The sequence below is a fragment of the Prunus avium genome, chromosome 2, assembly GCF_965620075.1.
Source record: "Prunus avium chromosome 2, drPruAviu1.hap1.1, whole genome shotgun sequence".
NCBI lineage: Eukaryota > Viridiplantae > Streptophyta > Magnoliopsida > Rosales > Rosaceae > Prunus > Prunus avium.
Genome location: NC_142285.1, coordinates 33614780 through 33638056, shown reverse-complemented (window position 1 = coordinate 33638056; position 23277 = coordinate 33614780). Strand labels below are relative to the sequence as shown.

General features: G+C 42.8%; 2 protein-coding genes across 9 annotated transcripts in view; both read right to left on the bottom strand.

Annotated features, from left to right (window-relative positions):
- LOC110759295 (uncharacterized) overlaps positions 1-14346 on the bottom strand; it is a 28780-nt gene extending 14434 nt beyond the window's left edge. For 2 of the 8 annotated variants that reach the window (XM_088249604.1, XM_088249605.1), the window contains exons 1-7: positions 13822-14346; positions 12858-12921; positions 11868-11932; positions 6758-11443; positions 5794-5857; positions 4585-4649; positions 73-1986 (exon numbers count right to left, since the gene is read on the bottom strand). In XM_088249604.1, coding sequence (XP_088105730.1) covers positions 176-1960 — 1785 coding nt within the window. In that variant the 5' untranslated portion in view covers positions 1961-1986; positions 4585-4649; positions 5794-5857; ... (2 more) ...; positions 12858-12921; positions 13822-14346 and the 3' untranslated portion in view covers positions 73-175. The remainder of the gene's footprint in view (positions 1-72; positions 1987-4584; positions 4650-5793; positions 5858-6757; positions 11444-11867; positions 11933-12857; positions 12922-13821) is intronic. The other 6 variants (XM_088249606.1, XM_088249607.1, XR_015834104.1 and 3 more) reach the window with 6 other exon arrangements.
- Positions 14347-19140: 4794 nt separating this feature from the next.
- Positions 19141-22877, bottom strand: CPFTSY (signal recognition particle receptor protein, chloroplast (FTSY)). Its single transcript, XM_021961393.2, has 12 exons — positions 22457-22877; positions 22275-22379; positions 21947-22020; positions 21803-21861; positions 21518-21555; positions 21254-21374; positions 21055-21123; positions 20881-20963; positions 20269-20337; positions 20061-20123; positions 19780-19905; positions 19141-19699 (listed from the first exon to the last, which is right to left on the bottom strand). The coding sequence occupies exons 1-11, from the start codon at positions 22757-22759 to the stop codon at positions 19792-19794; spliced, it is 1098 nt and encodes a 365-aa protein (XP_021817085.1). The 5' UTR covers positions 22760-22877; the 3' UTR covers positions 19141-19699; positions 19780-19791.
- Positions 22878-23277: the final 400 nt, after the last annotated feature.

Genomic DNA, 23277 nt, shown 5'->3' with positions numbered 1-23277 from the left:
AAAAGGGGAAGGTTAGATGAATAGATAAAAAAAAGAAGGCAGAGCATGCAAAAGAAAGTGGTCAGCACTTACTGCGAAGAGGGGTGGTCTCCGGCGCCTTGTCAGTGCGGCCCTGGCTCTCAGATGCAGCAGACTTTGAAGGCTGTGAACGTGCTGGGGGAGTTACTTCTTTAGTTCAGGAGGGGCCGCTCGATGCCACCTTTGGAATGAACCTTTTAGGTTTACTTGCGGTCTGCTCCTTCTTCGCGCTTGGCTTCTCCTCCCGTTTCTGTTTACCTGACGCCAGCGTTGCCCTTTTTCCAGAACTGCAGGGGCTCTGTGCTCCCGGTTTTTGCTTTGGCTTGGAGAACTCCCCGACTATGTCACCACTTTTAGAAATAAATGGCAGGTTGCGCTTCACGCTTAAGGGGATTGCTTTCTCTTCCGATACTAGACCAGCAAGGCGAGCGGTAGTCGGAGGCAATCTGTCACAAGGGGAGGATTGGAACTCGCGCATGGAAGCAAGGCAGCGGTTCCAGTAGGCTTGATATCCAAGTGAGAAACCACCAATTCTTCTCCTGCCGGCTAGGAAAGGGGGCCTAACGCTGTCCGGTATGTTGCGGTTGCTCCAGAAGGCCCTGTGAAGTAGGAAGGGGTCACCATGGCTAGGATCGTTTGGCACGCCCTGGTCAAGTCCAAGCTGCCGTCTGACCCGGTGGGGTGAGTAAGTCGCGGAGACCTCCGAGCGGTTGTCGCCTAAAGTGGGCAGTGGGAGGCATGCGGCATTCAACAAGGCGTATCTTCTGAAACTGCAGCCCTGAGGCATCACTGCCGGAACCTCAACAATATCGTCAACGTCAGCATAAAAGGGCACAAAAGTGAAGGTTTCCGCTGAAGTGCCGTACGGGCGAAAGACGAAGTGCTCAATATCATCCAGCAGCCTTAAAACATTTTGGCCTTTTCTCTGCATTCGCTTAAACCACCTGCAGACGAGAGGGAGGCTGTCCGGCATGAAAGAACCATTGCCCGTATCAGCGGACTGCAGAGCATACGAATAGGGGAGTGGGCACACGTCCAGCCCCTTGAGGTGTTCCCACAAAAATACCTGCAAGAAGCCAGAATTTAGAAGGGTCTCTACGCCCATGGTTCCCGCCGCATTCTTCTCCAAAATCTGACACTGATCAAGAAGCCTGTATAAATGCCCTAGGAACACGGGGGCTAAAGGAATTGAGTCACCTCGGGCGATAGCCAAGGCCAAAGGAAATACACGCTCATGAAGGCAATCCTGGGAAAAGTCACAGAGCATGAATCGCCCGAGCCACAGTGATATAAACGCAGCTAGCCGCCAAGATCCCCGCCTATCCACATCACCAAAGTACTGTATCCAGTTGCTGAAGCGAAGCGAAGTGCTGGGAGAGGTAGGAGCGCCCTTTCGCAGGACTGCAAGGGTGTCTATCTCTGCCGGGGTAAGAGCAATATCAAAAGGGCTCCGATCACCGCATACAGGGAGGCGAGATATGTTTGCTACGTCTTCAAGAGTCGGAGTAAACTCTCCCCACGAGCATACAAAGGTGTGAGTAGCTTTGCTCCACCTCCGGACCACATGACGGAGCATCCTTGCTTCGATATGGATATCCCACAGCTTGGATAGGAAGATGGCGTCAAGAACTTGCGCCCGGCGTAAAATATCGCAAGTAGATGGGTCCAGCAGCTCACGGTCAACCCACTCTGACCAGCTTTTACTGATGCTGCAAGGATGCTGAAAGAATAAGGGGACGGCTGGAAATAGGCCTTTCTCAATGCAGCACCTAGATACGGAAGCAGGCTCGACCACGGAGACGGTCTCAGGCAGTGGCTCATCGCCAACAACAGGATTCTCACAAGCTTTTTCAAGCGGCAAGAGCGGCCCTCCCGCTTTGAGACCATCATCCATCGAATATAGGTGGTCCATCATGATTGGCGGAAGATCGGTGGATGCCATGACGAGGGCCACTAAGTCACTGGTATCTGCAAAAAAAAAAGCGTAAGTTCCAGCACCTTCACGAAAAGCCTGAAGACCCAAACTCTCACTATGCCAAAACAGGGGAACAGAAAAGAAACACAAGCACGCATATGCACAGCTCCATTGTTTCTACAATTTCATGCCAATATCACGCTTGTAGAAGGATCAGGCCAACGCGTTTATACGATTTCACCCAAAAAGGGGGCTATTCGAAAAGAAAAAAAAAAATAGAAGACAAATTGACACTTGAATTTGCTAATTGGTGATGCATATCCCAAGATCCAGACTTGGGTTAAGAAAAAGGGGAAGGGGAATCGAGCAAGCAAACAGCAACAGCGACTGAAGAAAGAAATAAAGGAGTGAGACTTACCCCTGCCCTCTATGGTGTTTGTTCCAGCGGCTTGACGGAGACGAAGAAGAAGGGGGAAGTGCCTTGCAATTTTCTCTCCAAATCGCTTCTTGCTCTGAGAAATAACCGCGCTGAGCCTAGCCTTCGGCGGATTGGAGAAGAAAATCGAAAGGTTAGGGTTTTTAAAAGGGAACGGTGGCCCCTCCCAGCAGTTGCGAACGGTTTCTCTGCGCTTAACCAACTGGCGGTTATGAAGGACGCCCCTTAGCAATTTCCTGTCCCAGAAAGTCTCCAAGCCTGGGTTTGAGGAAGAACCAGCAAAATCCAGAAATGAGAGTGAAGAGTTGGGATGCGCACGCACGGAGAGGAGAAACCGAAGACGAAAAGGGGAGAGGAAGAAGAAGAAGTAAAAGGCGGGTGGAATAAAACAGACTTAAACGAAGCGTACCTGGGAAACGTAAAAGGCTGCTGGAAGACCATCATGACAACAGCACACTCACGCGGGAAACAAGAAGGTCATATCGTCTGACATCGATTTGACTTTTGGGCCGGGTTTGATTATTAGGCCCATCTCAAGATCCGCTCATGGCCCCAATAATCAAGGGGGCTAATGTTGAGGCCCAAAAATCCAGGGGGTTAGGCCCAAGCTTATTGTCAGCCCGGTGCAAATAATTAATTACAAAAGAAACTCGATCGGGGCATAATAGGGAATTGTAGGACGCCTACGCGAGCCACGGGTCACACATCACGCCAAGCAAGCATGCCAAAAACGCAACGGCTATATAAGTTCACGCTCATGAATCTATCCGGTGTTATTTAATTTGAGCTCGGCTTATTATAGCACAATTAAACTCAAGCACAAGCACAACGGATAAACATGCAATGCCATCACGCCATGCTACAAGCTCAAGTGGGCCCAAGCCACGTAATCACCCGGGGCTTGCTGAGAAGGTTGTGGCATGGATGGGTACGGGCACTCACAGGGCCCATTGAGGGGACGAGGGATGAAAGCTTTAGGCTACTTGGGAGCACTAAAGCTCAGGCCCATTCCTCGGGCCCAAATACATGGGTTAGCATGAGAGAGAAGAATGGGGTCCAAAGCCTTAGGAGAACATCCCATGTGCTGCTGTAGCATTTAGGGAAGTCCATGATAGTTAGAATGCCCAAGAACGAGCAAAACCACTTCCAGCAGCTGGACGAAAGCGTGCGGGCCGCTGGAAGGGAAAATACCAATAACCTCAAAACTGTACTCGAAGCCCAGCCCAGCCTCTCTTAGAAAATCCAAACATCGAGCTCCACCCATACCAGAGCTCCCATGTGGTCAACCCAAAATCACAGCAAGGACCATAGGAAATCCATAAGTGTAGGAGAAATACCCAGTGGACAAACAACTTCCTCTGTTCTCAGTTTTCCTTTGTAAGCTCTGATTTGAAAACCAAGGGAGAAAGCAAGTGGCGCCTTACCCCCATGGAAAGGCTCAGCCGCACGAAGCCTTGGAACCACAAGAAGCCATTGATTCAGGCGCTCTGGTCAATGATTTTGCACAAGAAAGGGAGTAATTGGAGAAAGGGAAAGAAAAAGTAGGAATGGATGATCGACGAAATTAGGATTCCAAACGCCTATAAAACAGAGCTTCTTCTACCCAGCAACACACACCATTCCAGAGCAAGATCAAGCTTTGTCAAGCGAACTGGAATTTTCCATCTTCTACTCCCAATGTTTCTCTCTGTTCTAAGATAGAAGCCATCCTAATTCTCCCCTCTCCCACTCTAAAACCTGTTTCTCTCCAAGAAATTCATGCTCTCTCTCTCTCTCTCTCTCTCTCTCTCTCTCTCTCTCTCCCTCTCTCAAATTACTAAACCTGTGAAAGTTCAGCTCCCATGCCACATGCTCCTCATGCCAAGTCATTAACAAATTTTGACAGGACCCGACCCAAATTCCACGTTGGAATCCGAGCCGGACCCTGTTTGTGTCCGACACCTGGCAAGTGCCGGGCACAAGTGACCTAATTGCCCTTTCCAATCAACTTTCAACATAAAACTGGGGTTTGACTTCTGCCGAAAAATTAGCAGAGTCTCCCCTGCAATTAGACCAATCCCAAACTTACACCTATCAGACATGCATATAAAATAATATACACCAACTGCCAGCATACAAAAATTTACATACTAACAGTTAGACAAGTGTTCTAGGGCAATATCAGAGCTCTACACAGATTAGGTTACAAGTATAAAATAATTAAACAAAACCCTACTTTGTCAAGGAAGCTGGCGGAAGATGAACTCGGCCCGATGGTGGCTCATTGTGCACGCTTACTGCCTGGGGGCGCAAAACATTAAAAGGGTGAGTGGACCAAAAACAAAGCGTTAGAAAATAGTATTAAAACATACTAACCCCTCTGTAAAAACAGTTATAAAACTATATCATTTTCTTATTTATACTCGTACTAAAATCAATGCATTTCTATTTATATCTAAGAGCCAATCATACACTTAATCAAACATTAAGTCTTATATAAATATACGTACAGAAATCAATGCAAGCGTGTATATATATATATATATATATATATATATATATATATATATATATATATATATATATATATAAACAATCACACACTTGATTAAAACGTTAAATCCTTGAAAGCATTGAAATCAACTTTTAAATCTACCACCTAGGTGTACCCATTTAGTAATCCGTCAATTCCTTTAATTTCCGTCAATTCCTTTATAATCCGTCAATTCCATTCTCGTGCCACCGGAGTGACACGTCCTAGCAGACCTCGGGAAACACAAAGTCAACCCAAGCCGCAATCCTAGCAGAATTCAGGGGACACTTGGTCGGCCTGATCCGCAATCCTAGCAGAATTCAGGGGACACTTAGTCGGCCTGATCCGCAATCCTAGCAGAATTCAGGGGACACTTGGTCGGCCTGATCCGCAATCCTAGCAGAATTCAGGGGACACTTGGTCGGCCTGATCCGCATTCCTCACACCCACGGTTTGGGCGTCCCCGAAAATCGTGGGGCGGTGTCTAGCATGCTGACTTACCCGAAGGCAACTGGATGTCCGTCGACATCAATATAACCGAAGGCAACATAATTTTATTCCGAAGGCAACTTTATTTCCGAGGCAACATTTATTATACTGAAGGCAACCTTGGGTACCTATGGTGGCTTAAAATAAATGTATATATATATATATAATTCTTGAAAAAGATTAAAGTTGATAAAACTACTTATAAAACTATTCCTTAAATCCTGCTGCCATTTAATCTGATAATACCTCAGTTCTAACTTTCCAAATCCCTTTTTAAATGTTCCACTAGGCAGCACATAAATAAACAGAAATATTTAAATCTATCAAGTCATGCTAGGAAAGCTGTATTCAGTAAAACTTATTCAAGATCAAATAATGAAATTAAAATGCATAAAACGTTTATAAAACAAACAGTCCACTCACAGATACTCTGAGCTAGCTGGACCCTTTGAAGGTCCCTCCTGCGGGTCACCTGGTGCCCGGGTGCCTGTATAACCATCATAATATTTTATTAAAAACTCTGCTCAGTAATATAATATTAAATTAAAAACCCTGACCCCCGGCTCCTAAAAATGCGTGCATCACTTTAAAGGTCATTCCTATGTCCACACTCACTTTCCTCTCAGTGGACACGATTTAAAAGTACCTAGGGACTCAAAAGCGATAAAATCCCCAAAAGTCAACTCGGGACCCCGTGGGGTCCACGACCTCAGAATTCCGATCCGATCGTTCCTAGAGGTTCCAATAGGCCTAGGACACATGTCCCAAGAGTTTGGTCTCGATCGGATGGTCGGATTGCTCACAATTGTACGATCGGACTAATGAATGATTTTCCGTAAACCTAGTCCTAGGGTTGGCTTTTTCGGAGTATCCGGGACTCCGATTGACGATCCGTCGAATCCTACACGATCATTAAAATACCTAGATCAATATCCTCCAGTTTGGCTATGATCCAACGGTCCGAACGTATTGAACCCGAAAAATGCACACTATGCGAGATCCGTTCGGGGTTCAAACGTTATCCGAATTGAGATCCGCGAAAACCTGCGCGCTCGTGAGGACACGAGGATCGTTCTGGGACCAAGAATGGGCCCTGATACCTGGCCCACGCGCCGCCCTCGCGCCGGCCGCGCGTGGGTGTGCCTAACAATTTCCGGCGACCGGAAAATCTCTAAACCGCCGGCCCAAACTCCTAGTCTAGGTAAAACACCAAATTTGCAACCACTTTTGTTCTTGGACTAAGGCCAAAAAGTGACCGGAAGTGACTGATTCCGGCATCCTAAGCTCGGCAGAAACTTAACTTGAAAATTAACCTCTTAATCCTCAAAATCTCTCCAATCCTACCCAACCATCAGCTAGAGCATGAGAATCAGTCGAAAAACCATACCTAATTCGTCCGATTTGGTGGCCGGAGGAGGGAGTTTGAGGGATTTGAAAATCGGAGAAAATCTGCCGCGATTTTCTGGTTCTCTCCAGCGATTCGTGGCGGCAGGCGGCGGGGGAGGATGTCGAGCAAGGAGGCTGGGGAGTCGCCAGTCTGATCTGGGCTGGCCGGCGTCGCTGGTGGTGGCTGGGAGGAGGGGTGATGTCGGCTGGAAAACCAGAGGGGGGAAGATGTCGCGAGGAAGAAGAGAGAGTGAGGAGAGAGAAAGGGAGGGTCTGATTTTAAAATCTGATTTTTTTTCCAAAATTTCAATTTTGCCCTTTTTCGTATTTTGATCGTATTATCTTCAATACGACTCGGAATTGAGCCCATTACGTGTCTACGGACTCGTTTTGTCGTGCTCTATGCAATGGTACAAGTGGATTTTCCAAATTCTTTCTCGATCAAAAAGTCAACTTAAAACCTAATAAATTATTCCGAGGGTAGTTTAGTCTTTTCCTTCATTAAATTAATAGTTAAATAATAATTAAGGTTTGGGTTGTTACAATCTACCCCCCTTATGAAAATTTCGTCCTCGAAATTTACGTACCTGTCACTCGAAGAGGTAAGTATACTGAGCCAGCACCTGTTCTTCAGGTCCCCAAGTGGCCTCTTCCACATCGTGACTCCTCCACAAGACCTTCACTAGTGGAATCTCTCTAGATCGAAGCAGTTGCATCTTCCGATCCATAATCTGAACAGGCTGCTCCACATAACTTAAATCATCCTTCCACTTTATGGGTTGTTCTTCCAAGACATGGGATGGGTCTGAAATATACTTTCGGAGCATGGATACGTGAAATACGTCATGTAGACGGGAAAGATCTGCTGGAAGTCCAGTCTGTAAGCTACTGGGCCCACACGCTAAACATTCTCATATAGCCCAACATAGTGATGGCTTAGTTTTCCTCGTTTCCCAAATCTCACTATGCCTTTCCAAGGCGACAATTTCAAAAAAATACCCAGTCACCAACCTCAAACTGAAGATCTTTCCTCCTGTTATTTGCATGACTCTTTTGTCTTTCTTGGGCCACCTTGAGCATTTCTCTAATTGTTTCTACATGTTTCATTGTCCTTTCAACATCCCCAGATACCCGTAACTTGTGCTCGCCCACTTCATCCCAATACAAAGGCGTTCTACAATGTTTCCCGTACAAGGCATCAAATGGTGACATTCCTATACTCTCCTGAAAACTGTTATTATAGACAAACTCCATGAGTGGCAATTTCTCATCCCAGTTACCCCGAAACTGCAATGCACAAGCTCTCAACATATTTTCTAAAGTCTGAATCATCCTTTTAGACTGACCATCTGTCTGGGGGTGGAACGCAGTTCCGAACTGCAGCTGGGTCTCAAATGCCTCCTGTAACTTCATCCAAAAACGGGACGTGAACCGAGGACCTCTATCGGAAATAATGGATACTGATGCTCCATGGAGTCTCACTATCTCATCAATAAAAATCTTGGCCAACTTATTCAAGGTATAGTTTGCTCTCATCGGCAGAAAGTGAGCTGACTTAGTGAGTCGATCCACAATTACTCATATTCCATCATCCTTGTCCTTTGTCCGAGGAAGTTTGAACACAAAATTCATAGTAATGTGCTCCCATTTCCACTCGGGAATCGAAAGTGGTTGCAACAATCCGAATGGTTTCTGCCACTCTGCCTTGACTGGCCGACAAATTAAACACCTACCGACGTACTCTGCAATCTGTTTCTTCCAGAAAGGCCACCAATAATGCTCTCAGAGTACGATACATCTTGGTGTGGCCAAGGTACATGGCAAAGGCCGAGCAATGGGCCTTCTCAAGAATTTCCCTTTTTAAGGTCTCATCCTCAGGAACATACAATCTTGTTCCTACCATCAAAGTCCTATCATTCCTTACTGAGTAATATGTCCTGGTGCCATTCTCAACCTCTAATCTCAGTATACGAACTAGTGGATCTTGAGACTGAGCTTTACTTAATCGCTCCACTAGCACTGGTTTCACATTGAGAGTAGCTAACAGTGCTCCTTGATCATCCATACCTAGCCCAACTCTCAATTTCCTCCTTTCCACCAACTATGGCAGACACCTCCCTCGAAAATGAGGTACCGATCCCGAGAACTTCCTGCTGAGGATATCAGCTACCATATTTACTCTCCCTGGGTGATGCTCGATAATTCCCTCATAGTCTTTCATAACTCTAGCCATCTCCTTTGCCTCAAGTTCAGTTCCCTCTGGGTGAACAGATACTTCAACTCTTAAGATCCTTAAATGTCTAGCACGTTTCCCCATAAAGATAGTGTCGTCAAAACTTCAGAGCAAACACTACCGCGGCAAGTTCCAAATCAGGAGTAGGATAGTTCAACTCATGCTTCTTAAATTGCCTAGAAGCATAAGCGATTACCCTACCATGCTGTATCAGCACACAACTTAATCCTTGTCGGGATACGTTACTGTATTTTACGAAGTTTCCTGTCTCGTCCGGAAGTGTTAATACCGGAGCGGTGGTCAACCTGTTCTTGAGTTCGTTAAAACTCTCTTCACACTCATCTGACCATTCCAATTGACGCATTTTCTTGTCAAACGAGTGAGAGTTGTCGCTATAGTAGAGAAACCCTCCACAAAGCGACGAAAGTAACCTGTTAACCCCAGGAAACTCCGTATCTCAGTAACATTGGTTGGTCGTGGCCAATACACTACTGCCTCAACTTTCTAGAGATCCACAAAAATACCTTCTGCAGAAAACACGTGCCCCAAGAAGCTCACTCTGTCCAACCAAAACTGACACTTGCTGAACTTGGCACACAACTATTTCTGCCTCAAAGTCTTCACCACACCTTCCAAGTGCTATATGTGCGCTTTTTGACTTGTGGAGTATACCAAGATATGGTCTATGAACACAATCACAAAGTGATCCAAGCAACGTCGGAACACTCTGTTCATGAGATCCATAAACGCAGCTAGCGCTTTGGTAAATCCAAATAGCATCACCAGGAACTCATAGTGCCCAAACCTTGTCCGAAAAGCTATCTTAGGCACAACTTCCTCTCTGATCGGTAACTAATGATATTTAGATATCAGATCAATCTTAGCAATTACCTTGGCACCCTTCAGCTGATCAAACAAATCATCTATTCATGGTAACGGATACCAATTCTTTACTGTGACCTTATTCAACTGCCTGTAGTCACTACACAATCTCATGGTGCCATCCTTCTACCCAACACTAAAACTGGAGCACCCCATGGAGAGAAACTGGGTTGGATGAAACCCTTATCCACCAGCTCCTGTAACTAAGTCTTTAACTCCCTTTCCTCTGCTGGTGCCATTCTGTACGGCGCCTGAGAAATGGGATTCGTACCCGGAACGAGCTCAATAGTGAACTTAATCTCCCTGTGAGGTGGTAAACCTTGAGATCCTCTGAAAGCACATCTGGCAATTCCTGTACCACTGGAATATCCTCCAACCTCAATCCATTATCCCGGGTATCGATAATGTGCACCAAGTATCCTGAACATCCTTTCCTGAGCAACTGTCTTGCCATCATAGCTGAAATGAGGCAAGATGAAAGGACTCAGTGTTCACCTAAACGTCCCCTCAGGTCTTCCGGGACTACGGAACATGATCTCTTTCCGAAAACAACCTACAGAGGCATAGTGTTTGGCTAACCAATCCATCCCCAAAATGACATCTAAGTCCACTATCTCCAGGGAAAATTAGATTTGCCTCCAGGAATACGTTTCTCAGCACCTCTAGCTGCACCACTTCCAGAGCGGTTCCCAGAACTACCACTCTGGTTTGATACTCCATTAGAACAACTCCAGGTCGAAAACCTTCATAACTGCGGCCACTAGATGATCCAGAACTAAAACTGCCCCCCCTTGGATGACCCCTGACAGGGACCACCCATCTCAAACTATCGCCTACGGAAATCACCCCGTGCTCGGACCATCATCTGGCTGCTTCCAATCAGTGAGGCAGACAAGACCAAATCTCCAAAATTGGTCAGCCACTGGTTAATCTTAATGTCTCGAATGGAAGCCTTCAACCTTTTTGTAAACAGTTGACACTTCTTCCTTTCAATATCTACCAATGGAGTACAATACTTAGATAACTCGTGAAACTTCTGTTCGTACTCCATTACCGTCATCCCACTCTGTTTTAGCTGCAGAAACTCTTCCATCTGCATACTCTGATATGCGAGTGGATAGAACTACACAACAAACTCTGCTCTGAAATCCAACCATTTAATGGTTGTTGGGTTCAGATATCTCCTCCTGATTGATTCTCACAAATATCTAACATTTCTGGCCAAAAAGAAAGTGGCCAGGGTCACCCTGTGATCCTGTGGAACGGCCAACACCTCCATAATCCACTCTATCCACTATATCCACTCCTCAGCTACTGGTGGGTCACCATCGCCCTCAAAATCAGTGACCCCTAACCTTTTAACTTGATTTACGTAGCTCGGAGAAGAATCTCCGGATGGCCCAGTTCTGGATAGGGCCTGAGTCAACGACTCCAACAAATGACTGTTCTACCGGTTCGAGTACCGGTGCAAAAATAGAAAATTCCTCTAGCTCGGGCGAGGGATTCTATTCCTGAAGTCGGGACAATTGTCTAGCCCCTGTCCTAGTGCCACCACGCTTAGGGCCCATAATCCTGTCAAAAGAAGTGACATTCCTTAAAACCGAGATGCACCTATAGTACGGAGTCTACAGGAAGTTAACCTAATGCTCTGATACCAAGTTGACAGGACCCGACCCAAATTCCACGTTGGAATCCGAGCCGGACCCTGTTTGTGTCCGACACCTGGCAAGTGCCGGGCACAAGTGACCTAATTGCCCTTTCCAGTCAACTTTCAACATAAAACTGGGGTTTGACTTCTGCCGAAAAATTAGCAGAGTCTCCCCTGCAATTAGACCAATCCCAAACTTACACCTATCAGACATGCATATAAAATAATATACACCAACTGCCAGCATACAAAAATTTACATACTAACAGTTAGACAAGTGTTCTAGGGCAATATCAGAGCTCTACACAGATTAGGTTACAAGTATAAAATAATTAAACAAAACCCTACTTTGTCAAGGAAGCTGGCGGAAGATGAACTCGGCCCGATGGTGGCTCATTGTGCACGCTTACTGCCTGGGGGCGCAAAACATTAAAAGGGTGAGTGGACCAAAAACAAAGCGTTAGAAAATAGTATTAGAACATACTAACCCCTCTGTAAAAACAGTTATAAAACTATATCATTTTCTTATTTATACTCGTACTAAAATCAATGCATTTCTATTTATATCTAAGAGCCAATCATACACTTAATCAAACATTAAGTCTTATATAAATATACGTACAGAAATCAATGCAAGCGTGTATATATATATAATCCGTCAATTCCTTTCTCGTGCCACCGGAGTGACACGTCCTAGCAGACCTCGGGAAACACAAAGTCAACCCAAGCCGCAATCCTAGCAGAATTCAGGGGACACTTGGTCGACCTGATCCGCAATCCTAGCAGAATTCAGGGGACACTTAGTCGGCCTGATCCGCAATCCTAGCAGAATTCAGGGGACACTTGGTCGGCCTGATCCGCATTCCTCACACCCACGGTTTGGGCGTCCCCGAAAATCGTGGGGCGGTGTCTAGCATGCTGACTTACCCGAAGGCAACTGGATGTCCGTCGACATCAATATAACCAAAGGCAACATAATTTTATTCCGAAGGCAACTTTATTTCCGAGGCAACATTTATTATACTGAAGGCAACCTTGGGTACCTATGGTGGCTTAAAATAAATGTATATATATATATATAATTCTTGAAAAAGATTAAAGTTGATAAAACTACTTATAAAACTATTCCTTAAATCCTGCTGCCATTTAATCTGATAATACCTCAGTTCTAACTTTCCAAATCCCTTTTTAAATGTTCCACTAGGCAGCACATAAATAAACAGAAATATTTAAATCTATCAAGTCATGCTAGGAAAGCTGTATTCAGTAAAACTTATTCAAGATCAAATAATGAAATTAAAATGCATAAAACGTTTATAAAACAAACAGTCCACTCACAGATACTCTGAGCTAGCTGGACCCTTTGAAGGTCCCTCCTGCGGGTCACCTGGTGCCCGGGTGCCTGTATAACCATCATAATATTTTATTAAAAACTCTGCTCAGTAATATAATATTAAATTAAAAACCCTGACCCCCGGCTCCTAAAAATGCGTGCATCACTTTAAAGGTCATTCCTATGTCCACACTCACTTTCCTCTCAGTGGACACGATTTAAAAGTACCTAGGGACTCAAAAGCGATAAAATCCCCAAAAGTCAACTCGGGACCCCGTGGGGTCCACGACCTCAGAATTCCGATCCGATCGTTCCTAGAGGTTCCAATAGGCCTAGGACACATGTCCCAAGAGTTTGGTCTCGATCGGATGGTCGGATTGCTCACAATTGTACGATCGGACTAATGAATGATTTTCCGTAAACCTAGTCCTAGGGTTGGCTTTTTCGGAGTATCCGGGACTCCGATTGACGATCCGTCGAATCCTACACGATCATTAAAATACCTAGATCAACATCCTCCAGTTTGGCTATGATCCAACGGTCCGAACGTATTGAACCCGAAAAACGCACACTATGCGAGATCCGTTCGGGGTTCAAACGTTATCCGAATTGAGATCCGCGAAAACCTGCGCGCTCGTGAGGACACGAGGATCGTTCTGGGACCAAGAATGGGCCCTGATACCTGGCCCACGCGCCGCCCTCGCGCCGGCCGCGCGTGGGTGTGCCTAACAATTTCCGGCGACCGGAAAATCTCTAAACCGCCGGCCCAAACTCCTAGTCTAGGTAAAACACCAAATTTGCAACCACTTTTGTTCTTGGACTAAGGCCAAAAAGTGACCGGAAGTGACTGATTCCGGCATCCTAAGCTCGGCAGAAACTTAACTTGAAAATTAACCTCTTAATCCTCAAAATCTCTCCAATCCTACCCAACCATCAGCTAGAGCATGAGAATCAGTCGAAAAACCATACCTAATTCGTCCGATTTGGTGGCCGGAGGAGGGAGTTTGAGGGATTTGAAAATCGGAGAAAATCTGCCGCGATTTTCTGGTTCTCTCCAGCGATTCGTGGCGGCAGGCGGCGGGGGAGGACGTCGAGCAAGGAGGCTGGGGAGTCGCCAGTCTGATCTGGGCTGGCCGGCGTCGCTGGTGGTGGCTGGGAGGAGGGGTGATGTCGGCTGGAAAACCAGAGGGGGGAAGATGTCGCGAGGAAGAAGAGAGAGTGAGGAGAGAGAAAGGGAGGGTCTGATTTTAAAATCTGATTTTTTTTCCAAAATTTCAATTTTGCCCTTTTTCGTATTTTGATCGTATTATCTTCAATACGACTCGGAATTGAGCCCATTACGTGTCTACGGACTCGTTTTGTCGTGCTCTATGCAATGGTACAAGTGGATTTTCCAAATTCTTTCTCGATCAAAAAGTCAACTTAAAACCTAATAAATTATTCCGAGGGTAGTTTAGTCTTTTCCTTCATTAAATTAATAGTTAAATAATAATTAAGGTTTGGGTTGTTACAAATTTCATGCGTTCCTTTGGGTGTTGGTGAAAAGAACCCGAACGTATTTTTCTAAAGGCTTCAGTAAGTCTTTTAAAAAATTCTTTCGGGAGTCTGGTTCTTGAACTCAGGCTTTAGAGAGGATCTTTTGTTCGCTTTCTTCTCCCAGCGGCCCAAGCCCATTCGTTAGGTTGCTGGAACAAATGGACCCCCACACAATCTAAAAGGCAAGAAAGGATAGTCCATAACAACATCTGCTATGAAATAAGATAAATATAAATATTACGAAAAATAGCATTTTTGTAATATGTTACTAATAACAAAGCAAGCACAAAATAACATCCAAATCAAAGGCTACAGATAAACTCTTTCTTTCTCCTATCAGGCATACGCAAAAACATGCTTCTCCAAGTAACACTTTCACCATCAATATCCTCCATGTTATTCAAAATTTCAAAACATTCCAACAGTTCTTCTTTCGCAACATCCCTTACAGTTGATTGAACCTCATCATTACCATGCGATTTAGAAGAGCCAACAAATCTTTTCTCAACTATTTCATTCCTCTTCTTTGATGTCTTAGAAAACACTTGAATCATAGAAGACAACACATGTTTTCCAGTTGCTGAATCTGAGGGTGGTTTGGTTGAGGGACGAGCGTATTTGCAATGCTTAAATAGTTTAATCACATAATTAAATAGTGACTTCACCAGATACAGCAAAAGTAAGCATGGAAAGCCTCGGTGTCGAAGTAAATCCATGGAGCTTGGAGCCATGTCATCAAAGAGCCATGTCATCAAAGTACCTCCTCCTAAAGCCATGTCATCATCCTAAGAGCCATGTACCTTGTCCTCCTAAGTTGCATTGCGTACTCTGTCTCCTTTCGTTCTTGTTCTTTGTCTCCTAGCGTTCCTTTTGCATTGCACTAATCGTTGGTCCACGGCCCCACATCCCTGCAAAAGTCCACAACATCAGCCATTAAATAGCGCCCTTTGCTTTGAATCTTGACACACCCACCCAAAGAAAATTTCTCCGCTTCAACATGGCAACATACCATTTTTCTTATACCATTTTTCCAGCACAACAAACCAACCCTATGATCCACCATTGCATTTTTGGCTTCACCATTCCCACAGCCATGACGCTGGTACAGGTGCGATTTCCAGACCAAGATCTCTTCCAGACAAACCCTATACTCATGCTGCTCATGCTGTCTAGTGTCATTACCTATTCCTTGGCTTTCAGCCTCGAGCTGCTCCTCAGGGGCACTCCCCATGCTGACGTACTGCGCCCTCGCAATTGGTCCATTGCGTCTGGCTCACTCTCACTCGCTTCACTCTTGAGCCTTGTCTTGTCTCCACCCTCCTCCTGGACCTGGCTGCCTCTCCTTTTGTGCTTCTTGCTGCTCACCCTGCTGGTTTTCGCCCCCAAACTGTTGGCTCTTGTGACTCAACTCCCTTCTCTGTTTCGCCGCCTCCACGACCGCCGCGTACCAGTCTAAGCAGCAATCGTGGGTCCCGCTATATATTAAAAAAATAGAGAACAAAAAGAAGATAGACCGTTTATTGTTAATGTATTTCCTGGGCAATTTTCTATTTCCCTATATTTATGTAATGAAAGTTCGTTTTTGTCTCCTAAACAAGCCCAAACGACCTATCAATATTTAGAGGCGGTAGCCGCAACAAAGGCCCATTAATTTATTGTCAAACTCAGCAAATAGGAAAAGGACAAAATGGTCCCTCTCTCTCCTCCAACCACTTTCCTCAAGTCTTGTATCAAAACTTTCAGGAACATGTCACCTAATCTGGTCACTCTTATGCCCACAAGGTGCTTCCCTTTCCTCATTCCCTTCAATTTATCTTCTTTTTTTGGGTCAAATTTTTGATTTTTTCTTTAGGGATTCAAAGATGGGATGTCTCGAATTTGAATCTAGCTTGTGCTAGAACAGTCGCGGCTAAGGATAAGGAGATTTTTCTAGGGGAACTAGCATCTCTTACCTCGCCAGCGCAAAAAAGAATGTGAGTCCTTCAGAATTAGACTTGTCTCCTTTAATTGTTGTTTTATCAAGTTTGATGCAAATGAAAACAAATATATTGAATAAAATGATATCAATCCCCATAAACTGTACTAAAGATTGTTTAGATGTCTTCTTTGGACATTGAATAGTATTCTAAGGCATTCTGAACGATATTGAATGACTAAAGAAAAAACTTAGGATTTAGGATTTTGTTGGCACTTAAAATTTGTAATTTGTGGACTCTGATTGTATCTTCCGCTTTAGGTGATGGCACTTATGAGGGATTTGTACCTCTCTGTGCGCAAAGGTCTGCTTTTCTTGCCTCTTGCACACAAGATGTATACTTCATGTACTTGGGTCATTTCCTCTTCTTGTTAATAAACTTTATTACTAATCAAAAAAGAGATTGTTCGCTTTTCTTTGAAACCATTTTCTTAAGATGCCAGTATGGAATTGCTTTACCACAGAATTTGATACAAACTGAAATTGGCCAAAATATGTAACATACAGGCTGAGCTTAGTTTCTGAACGTTGCAGTATATTTTGGAAGCCTTATAATCCTCGAGTGAATTAGGCTGGTAGTAGTTTTGAACCCCAAAAGCTCTTTTTTACAATGCTTTCAGACTTTGACAAATATGTCCAGAAATTAAACAGATATTCAATTTGTCATTAAATATCGGTTAGGAATTTTTCATGTAGTGTCCAGGCTGAAGTTTCATATTAAGGTGGGATAAGCTAAATGGCAATTCGGCATCGACCATGACATCAGAAAAGAAATATATATACTTTTCCCAGTGTTTTAATCCGAATGATTTGGAGTAGTACATAGTTTACACCCTGGATTGTATATAATTTGCTTGGTTCACATTATTCATTTATTGTTTTTTTGACTTTGCAATGGGACTTGCTTACAGGCAGAGGTGATAGTTGATGCATCTGTTGTGCGAAGTGGAAGAAATCTGAGTGTGATAGCACTAGAGTTCAAGCTCAAGAAAACTGGGGACTTAATTAGAAAATAATTGCACGTACGAATATGTAATACATTCAAATGGAATAGTTGGATACCCTTAATTGGTGATGAGCTTTACTTCCATTCCATATTGACGGCGGTTTGAAAAGTTTAAAGGCTCGATAACCATTTCAGTTTTCATTTTCCATTTTTCATTTTTTTAAAAACTGAAAACTTAACTTTTTTGGAATACTAAAAATTGAACTCAAGTTGTTTGGTAAATGACTTCAGTTTTCTTTATTTCATTTTCGCTTTTTTGTTGTTATTTTTGTATTTTTTAACATAAGAACAATTTAAAAGGCAAGAAAGGATAGTCCATAACAACATCTGCTATGAAATAAGATAAATATAAATATTACGAAAAATAGCATTTTTGTAATATGTTACTAATAACAAAGCAAGCACAAAATAACATCCAAATCAAAGGCTATAGATAAACTCTTTCTTTCTCCTATCAGGCATACGCAAAAACATGCTTCTCCAAGTAACACTTTCACCATCAATATCCTCCATGTTATTCAAAATTTCCAAACATTCCATCAATTCTTTTTTCGCAGCATCCCTTACAGTTGATTGAACCTCATCATTACCATGCGATTTAGAAGAGCCAACAAATCTTTTCTCAAGTATTTCATTCCTCTTCTTTGATGTCTCAGAAAACACTTGAATCATAGAAGACAACGCATGTTTTCCAGTTGCTGAATCTGAGGAAGGTTTGGTTGAGGGATGAGCATGTTTTCCAGTTGTTGTTGTATCCCCAAAGATTTTAATCAACTTCTGATAGTGGGGGCAACCTTTCTTTTTGAATCTTTTAGGACAAATTACAACAAATATAAAAAAATTAAAATTATATATCAAAATTTGAGTATTTCAATATAAAATGTAAAGTTATTCATACCTTAGAAAGGCTTTTCCATGCATCATCTTCTAGTGTAATAGTTCCTAAAGTTGGATTCCAACCCGCTCCACTAGCATGAGTCAAAACCAGTCCTAGTTTGAAGTTCGCTTATCATAGTTTGCGAACTAGTTTTGGGTAATATTGTTGTTGATCGGTTGCCTTTCGAAACCTCATTGTTTTCAGGCCATGGCCCATCTATCCCCGTCTCATCAACTTCCACAACATCATCGTCATGTCATCAGAGAAAAGTTCCTTGACCTTTTTAACATCTAGACAACAAACAAAGCATAACATAACAAATTAAGTATAAATGTAGGAATTTTAATGAAAATAAATAATGGAGGAGTAATTGTGGCTGGCAACTTCAAACTCATTGCTCAAACATGCATTTAGCAAGGGAAACGACATATCACACGCTTGTCGGTGGTGACATGATTTCCATTGTGTTCTCTATGAGACGAGAGAAATGTTGATACACTTTTAATTCAAGTGCAGAGCAAGCCATCAATTCAATCATAGATTTCTTACCTTTGATGAAAGCCCGGTGAGATCTGATCATCTGAGAGTGAGAAGAGGATATGAGCGAGACTAAGGCGGAGAGAGTTGAGAGGATGGATGTTGTTGGCCCTTAAAAGTTTGGGTTGTAAATTCTGAATAATTTCTGTTACTGCTTGGTTTACAAACTTTATTGTATATAGTTTACATTACAATTGGCCACATTATTTATCTTTTTATTTTATTTTTCTCGTCTTTGCAATCTCACTGCGATAACAATTGAGTTCAAATTCAAACTCACGAAAACTGGGAAGTTGGCTTACACTGCTTGTGCTAACCTTCTATCACATGCCCGTTGCCAAAGTATGAATCTGGAGATTAAGAACTATTCTATAACACAATTATTATTGAATATAGGAAATGAGGTACCCAAGTAGAAACCCTAAACTTGTTGCCAGCGAAATAACTTACACTAAATCAAGCCATTGGAGAGAAGCAAAGATACAGGGATATTACACTCAAATGCATGTGTTGGAGACTTCGATAAGTTTTTCCCTGAAAAAAAATTAAGAGGACAAGAAGAATCCGTTCAATTAATCAATTGGAGTTGAAATTGTCTCTCTATCAGTGCCGTATGAAGGGTTAGAACCAAGCTTCAATCCTATACAGCAGCAACTGCCCTGCAGCTTAAGGCTTCATAACTTTGCATAAATTCTAGTCGAGTTTCATCTAACAACAGCAATATGATACCAGAAAGTAAAATTGCGATATGAGCAGTATGCCAGTAATATCCCGATCATCTGAAGACTAAACGTGTGGTTCGACGTGTGAAGTTTCATCCTGACCTCATTTTCCCCAATCAAATTAAATAGTTGCTTATATGGCTGGACAAGGACCCGCCGCCAGCATACACAGATTTAGGGGATTATGTAATTCTCTGCAGGGAGAGAAAAGCATCTGATAAAAACCACTAACATCTGGGATCAGAAGAACACAGTCAATTGATGTGACACTCACCATCCTTTAGGGTTACGAAAATATGGCATTAACAAAGGCCTCTGCATCAAAGGGTTGGAGGTCTTCTACACCTTCACCAACACCCACAAACTTTACAGGGATGCCAAGTTCATTTACCACACTGACCTAAAATAAAATAAGATACAATCTTAGGATTAGTTAATTATTTGAAAAGAAAAGAAGAAGGTTTGAGAATCAAGTCTTGGAATAGCAGAAGCTATGCCAATATATCAATTCATGAATAAATTGAAAATTATATGGGACAGAAGACTTGAACCTACCACGCAGCCACCTCTAGCAGAGCCATCAAGTTTTGTCAATATCAAACCAGTTATCCCAACAATCTGTCACAATATTTATAATGTAAAGAATCAACACACTAACAAATTTATTGTGGAGAAACAAATTGCACAAAGAAATAGAATCAATCAATAATCTATGTTCTGACAAAAGTAGAATAATCCAGGAGGTGAAGGATAAGAACATTACCTCATTGAATTCTCTTGCTTGCGGAAGCATGTTTAAACCCGTTGTCCCATCCAGAACTTGTAGGATCTCCTGCATATTTTTAAAAGAAAAATATTAGGCACATATACAAAACATGGTCTCACAAGACAAAATGTAAGAATTTGGAAGAGTTACTAAATATCTCAACTAACATGATCAAAGAGAGAGAGAGAGACCTAAAGATTTTAAGCTCCTCTTTGCAATCTTCAATGATAATATGAATATATGGTAGTGGCAGGCATGAATAGACTGATTTACAAATATATCATGTCACGAATAACATAAAATGGAGTATTTGAAATATGGAAGTCTAGATTTAATGCATAGAAGTAATGAAGATATATGAGAAGATAACAGTGAAGCATGTGGCATGTACCAGGCACATAAGTTCCCAACTTTATGCTCTCTAAAGATATGATCCTTTCATAAAGTATACAGTCAAGTATCACCACCAACCAAAAGGCTTGAGAGCGTGACATTATTAGAGAACATAGTCTACTCAGAATTATTCTGTTCAATGGGAAGTGTGCATTCCCATGCCAAGATTGTTGAATTTGATAATAGAAAGATCACAAAAAGTGTCCAACAGCTTACATTAGGAGCGCCTGGAATGACTTTGCTCACAGCTTTCTTACATGCAATCAACTCTTCCATCAAGCTGTAGTTAGTGTGCAGACCTAAAATTATAAACAAAAGGTCCAACTGCAATTAATCAGCTAAGCTCACAATGTTAACAGCTAAGCCTGGAAGGTTTGCCAACAAACTTACGTCCAGAGGTGTCACATAAGACAATATCATAACCTTGTTCTTTCCCTCTCTTCACAGCCTGAGAAATAACTATTCAGAAAGCACTTTAAGACTATATGTCAGTAGTTATACCATGTCAATTAAATTCTTATAGACAAAACAAAACTAGAAAAGGAAAGCAAATATGAGTTCATCCATCTCTTCCATTTAAGTTCTCTACCTGATGCTGCTTTAGCCTTCTCTTTTTCAGCCACAACAATCTCACACCCCGTCCTCTCAGCCCATATCTCCAGCTGGTCACAGGCAGCTGCTCGAAATGTATCCCCTGCTGCCATCAACACCTGGCACAATTTCAAACCACAATGCAATTTAGACCAGAAAAGCCATGAAATAGGTACGCTTTTCTTGGATCTAACCAGTCCTTCTCATATGCTTCAAACCAATCCAGTGCTGCACTGACAATGAACAGATGACAAATTCTCACCTTGGCCCCTTCCTTCTTCAATCTGTAAGCCAGCTTTCCTGCATGAGGATAGTTTATCAGATCATCATCAGATTTACGGGTCCTTAACCATTATACCGCAGCATGACAATAGTTAAAAAGTATATTAAAAGAAAATACTGTAATGCTGGATTTATATAATGGAAACGTCACTATGAATTTTGCTTAAAATTGCCTTAAACTTAAAGTTGAGTTCATTTCCAGTAAAATTCCCCCAAGAATGCATGCTGTCAGATTAAATGGGTTGGATATCAAAAGGTCTCTTACCAAGAGATGTTGTCTTCCCACCTCCATTAACGCCAACAATCATAACCACAGCTGGTTTCCTGATAACACAACAAAAACTCCAACATTGAACATAATATCAAAAAGAAATTGACAACAATTCTAAAACTCGGAAAAGATCGGTACCTGTAACCAAGTTGAAGTTCAGTTTTGCTCCCTTTTGTAGTTAACAAGTCCAGCACACTCTTCTTCAATGCTTCCTACAAACAACCCAATTCAGTACCGCCACATTAAATTTCATGCACATACAAATCAACTAACGAGCACTCAATTTGATTTATCAGAAAATTCAGGACCCTCCACTCAAGTTTGTTTTATTTACCTAATTATGTAATATGGGGCAAAGTTGGGTAATTTTGGAGCCTAAAATCATAAAAATTTTAAAAAAAAACTAAGGTTTAAATGTTGCCAATGTTGCTATGAACATAAGAGGCTTTTCAATTGTTAACATTACCTTTATTTCGCTTCCAGATTTCAGCTTCCCAGCAACTATGTCCTCCCTCAAACTTTCCACAATCTTAATTGTGATTTTTGGACCAAAATCCGATACCAGCAGAGCCTGAAACCGAAAACAACAGAAATAATCACGAAAGCATTTCTTTTTTCTCGAGAAACAAACAGGGAGAGAAGAAAAACCTCTTCGAGTTCGTCGAGGACTCGATCAGTGTCAGCGAGATTCCAGTAGAGCAAGAGCTCATCGATGACAGCGAGATTATCGCGAGTCTTGGAGAATCCCGAGAAGAGCTTCTCTACGTCGCTCTTGGCCTTCTCCTTGATAAGCCTTCCGAGCCGGGTGAAGAACCCGGTCTGGCCCGCCCGGCATTCGAACCGGGAAAGTTCGGGTCGGGTCGGGGTTACAAGGAGGCGGTGGTTTTGAGGTGGTGAAGGTTTGGAGAGGAGTGAGAGCCGATGGAGAGACGAAGGCAAAGGCGAAGCCATTCCTTTTCAGATATCAGATAATGCGGAAAGGTTTGCAGCGGGTCTTCTTGTGTGTTGGCTTGGCGCCTTAGACGACGACGTCGTATTCAACTCTCAGTTCACCATAAACAAAGTTACAGCATGTTTGGCATTCTTATTAAATAGTGTCGTTCACCCAAAGACCAAAGATGAGGACCTGTAAAGACCAACTTCACCTCAGCCGTAGGATAAATCCAACAACTCAAAATCTTTAACAAATTAGACCTGTTTGAAATACCCACCCGTTTTTATTTTTGACCCATTTGAAATACTCACTTGTGACTTGTAATCCAACTACCACATTACGAGCCATCACGATCAGTGAATTCTACCAAAAAACACAAAAACCCAACTCAACTTGTGGGCAATGCTTCGCTCATGATATATCAGGACTTCCTCCGGTCAACTCGTGCAGCTGAGGTCCGATCATTTTTTTTAGTGAAACCAAAGCCGAAGTTGCTGTCCAACTTCCAAGCCTTCATGTACAAGTACAAAGTAAA

Excerpts from the sequence above, each read along its gene's own strand:
- CPFTSY (XM_021961393.2), bottom strand. The coding sequence starts at position 22,759 with ATGGCTTCGCCTTTGCCTTCGTCTCTCCATCGGCTCTCACTCCTCTCC. Across the intron at positions 21,124-21,253 it reads GAAGGCTAAAGCAGCATCAG|TTATTTCTCAGGCTGTGAAG; the intron begins GTAGAGAACTTA and ends CTTTCTGAATAG. Across the intron at positions 20,964-21,054 it reads CTTATGTGACACCTCTGGAC|GTCTGCACACTAACTACAGC; the intron begins GTAAGTTTGTTG and ends TTATAATTTTAG.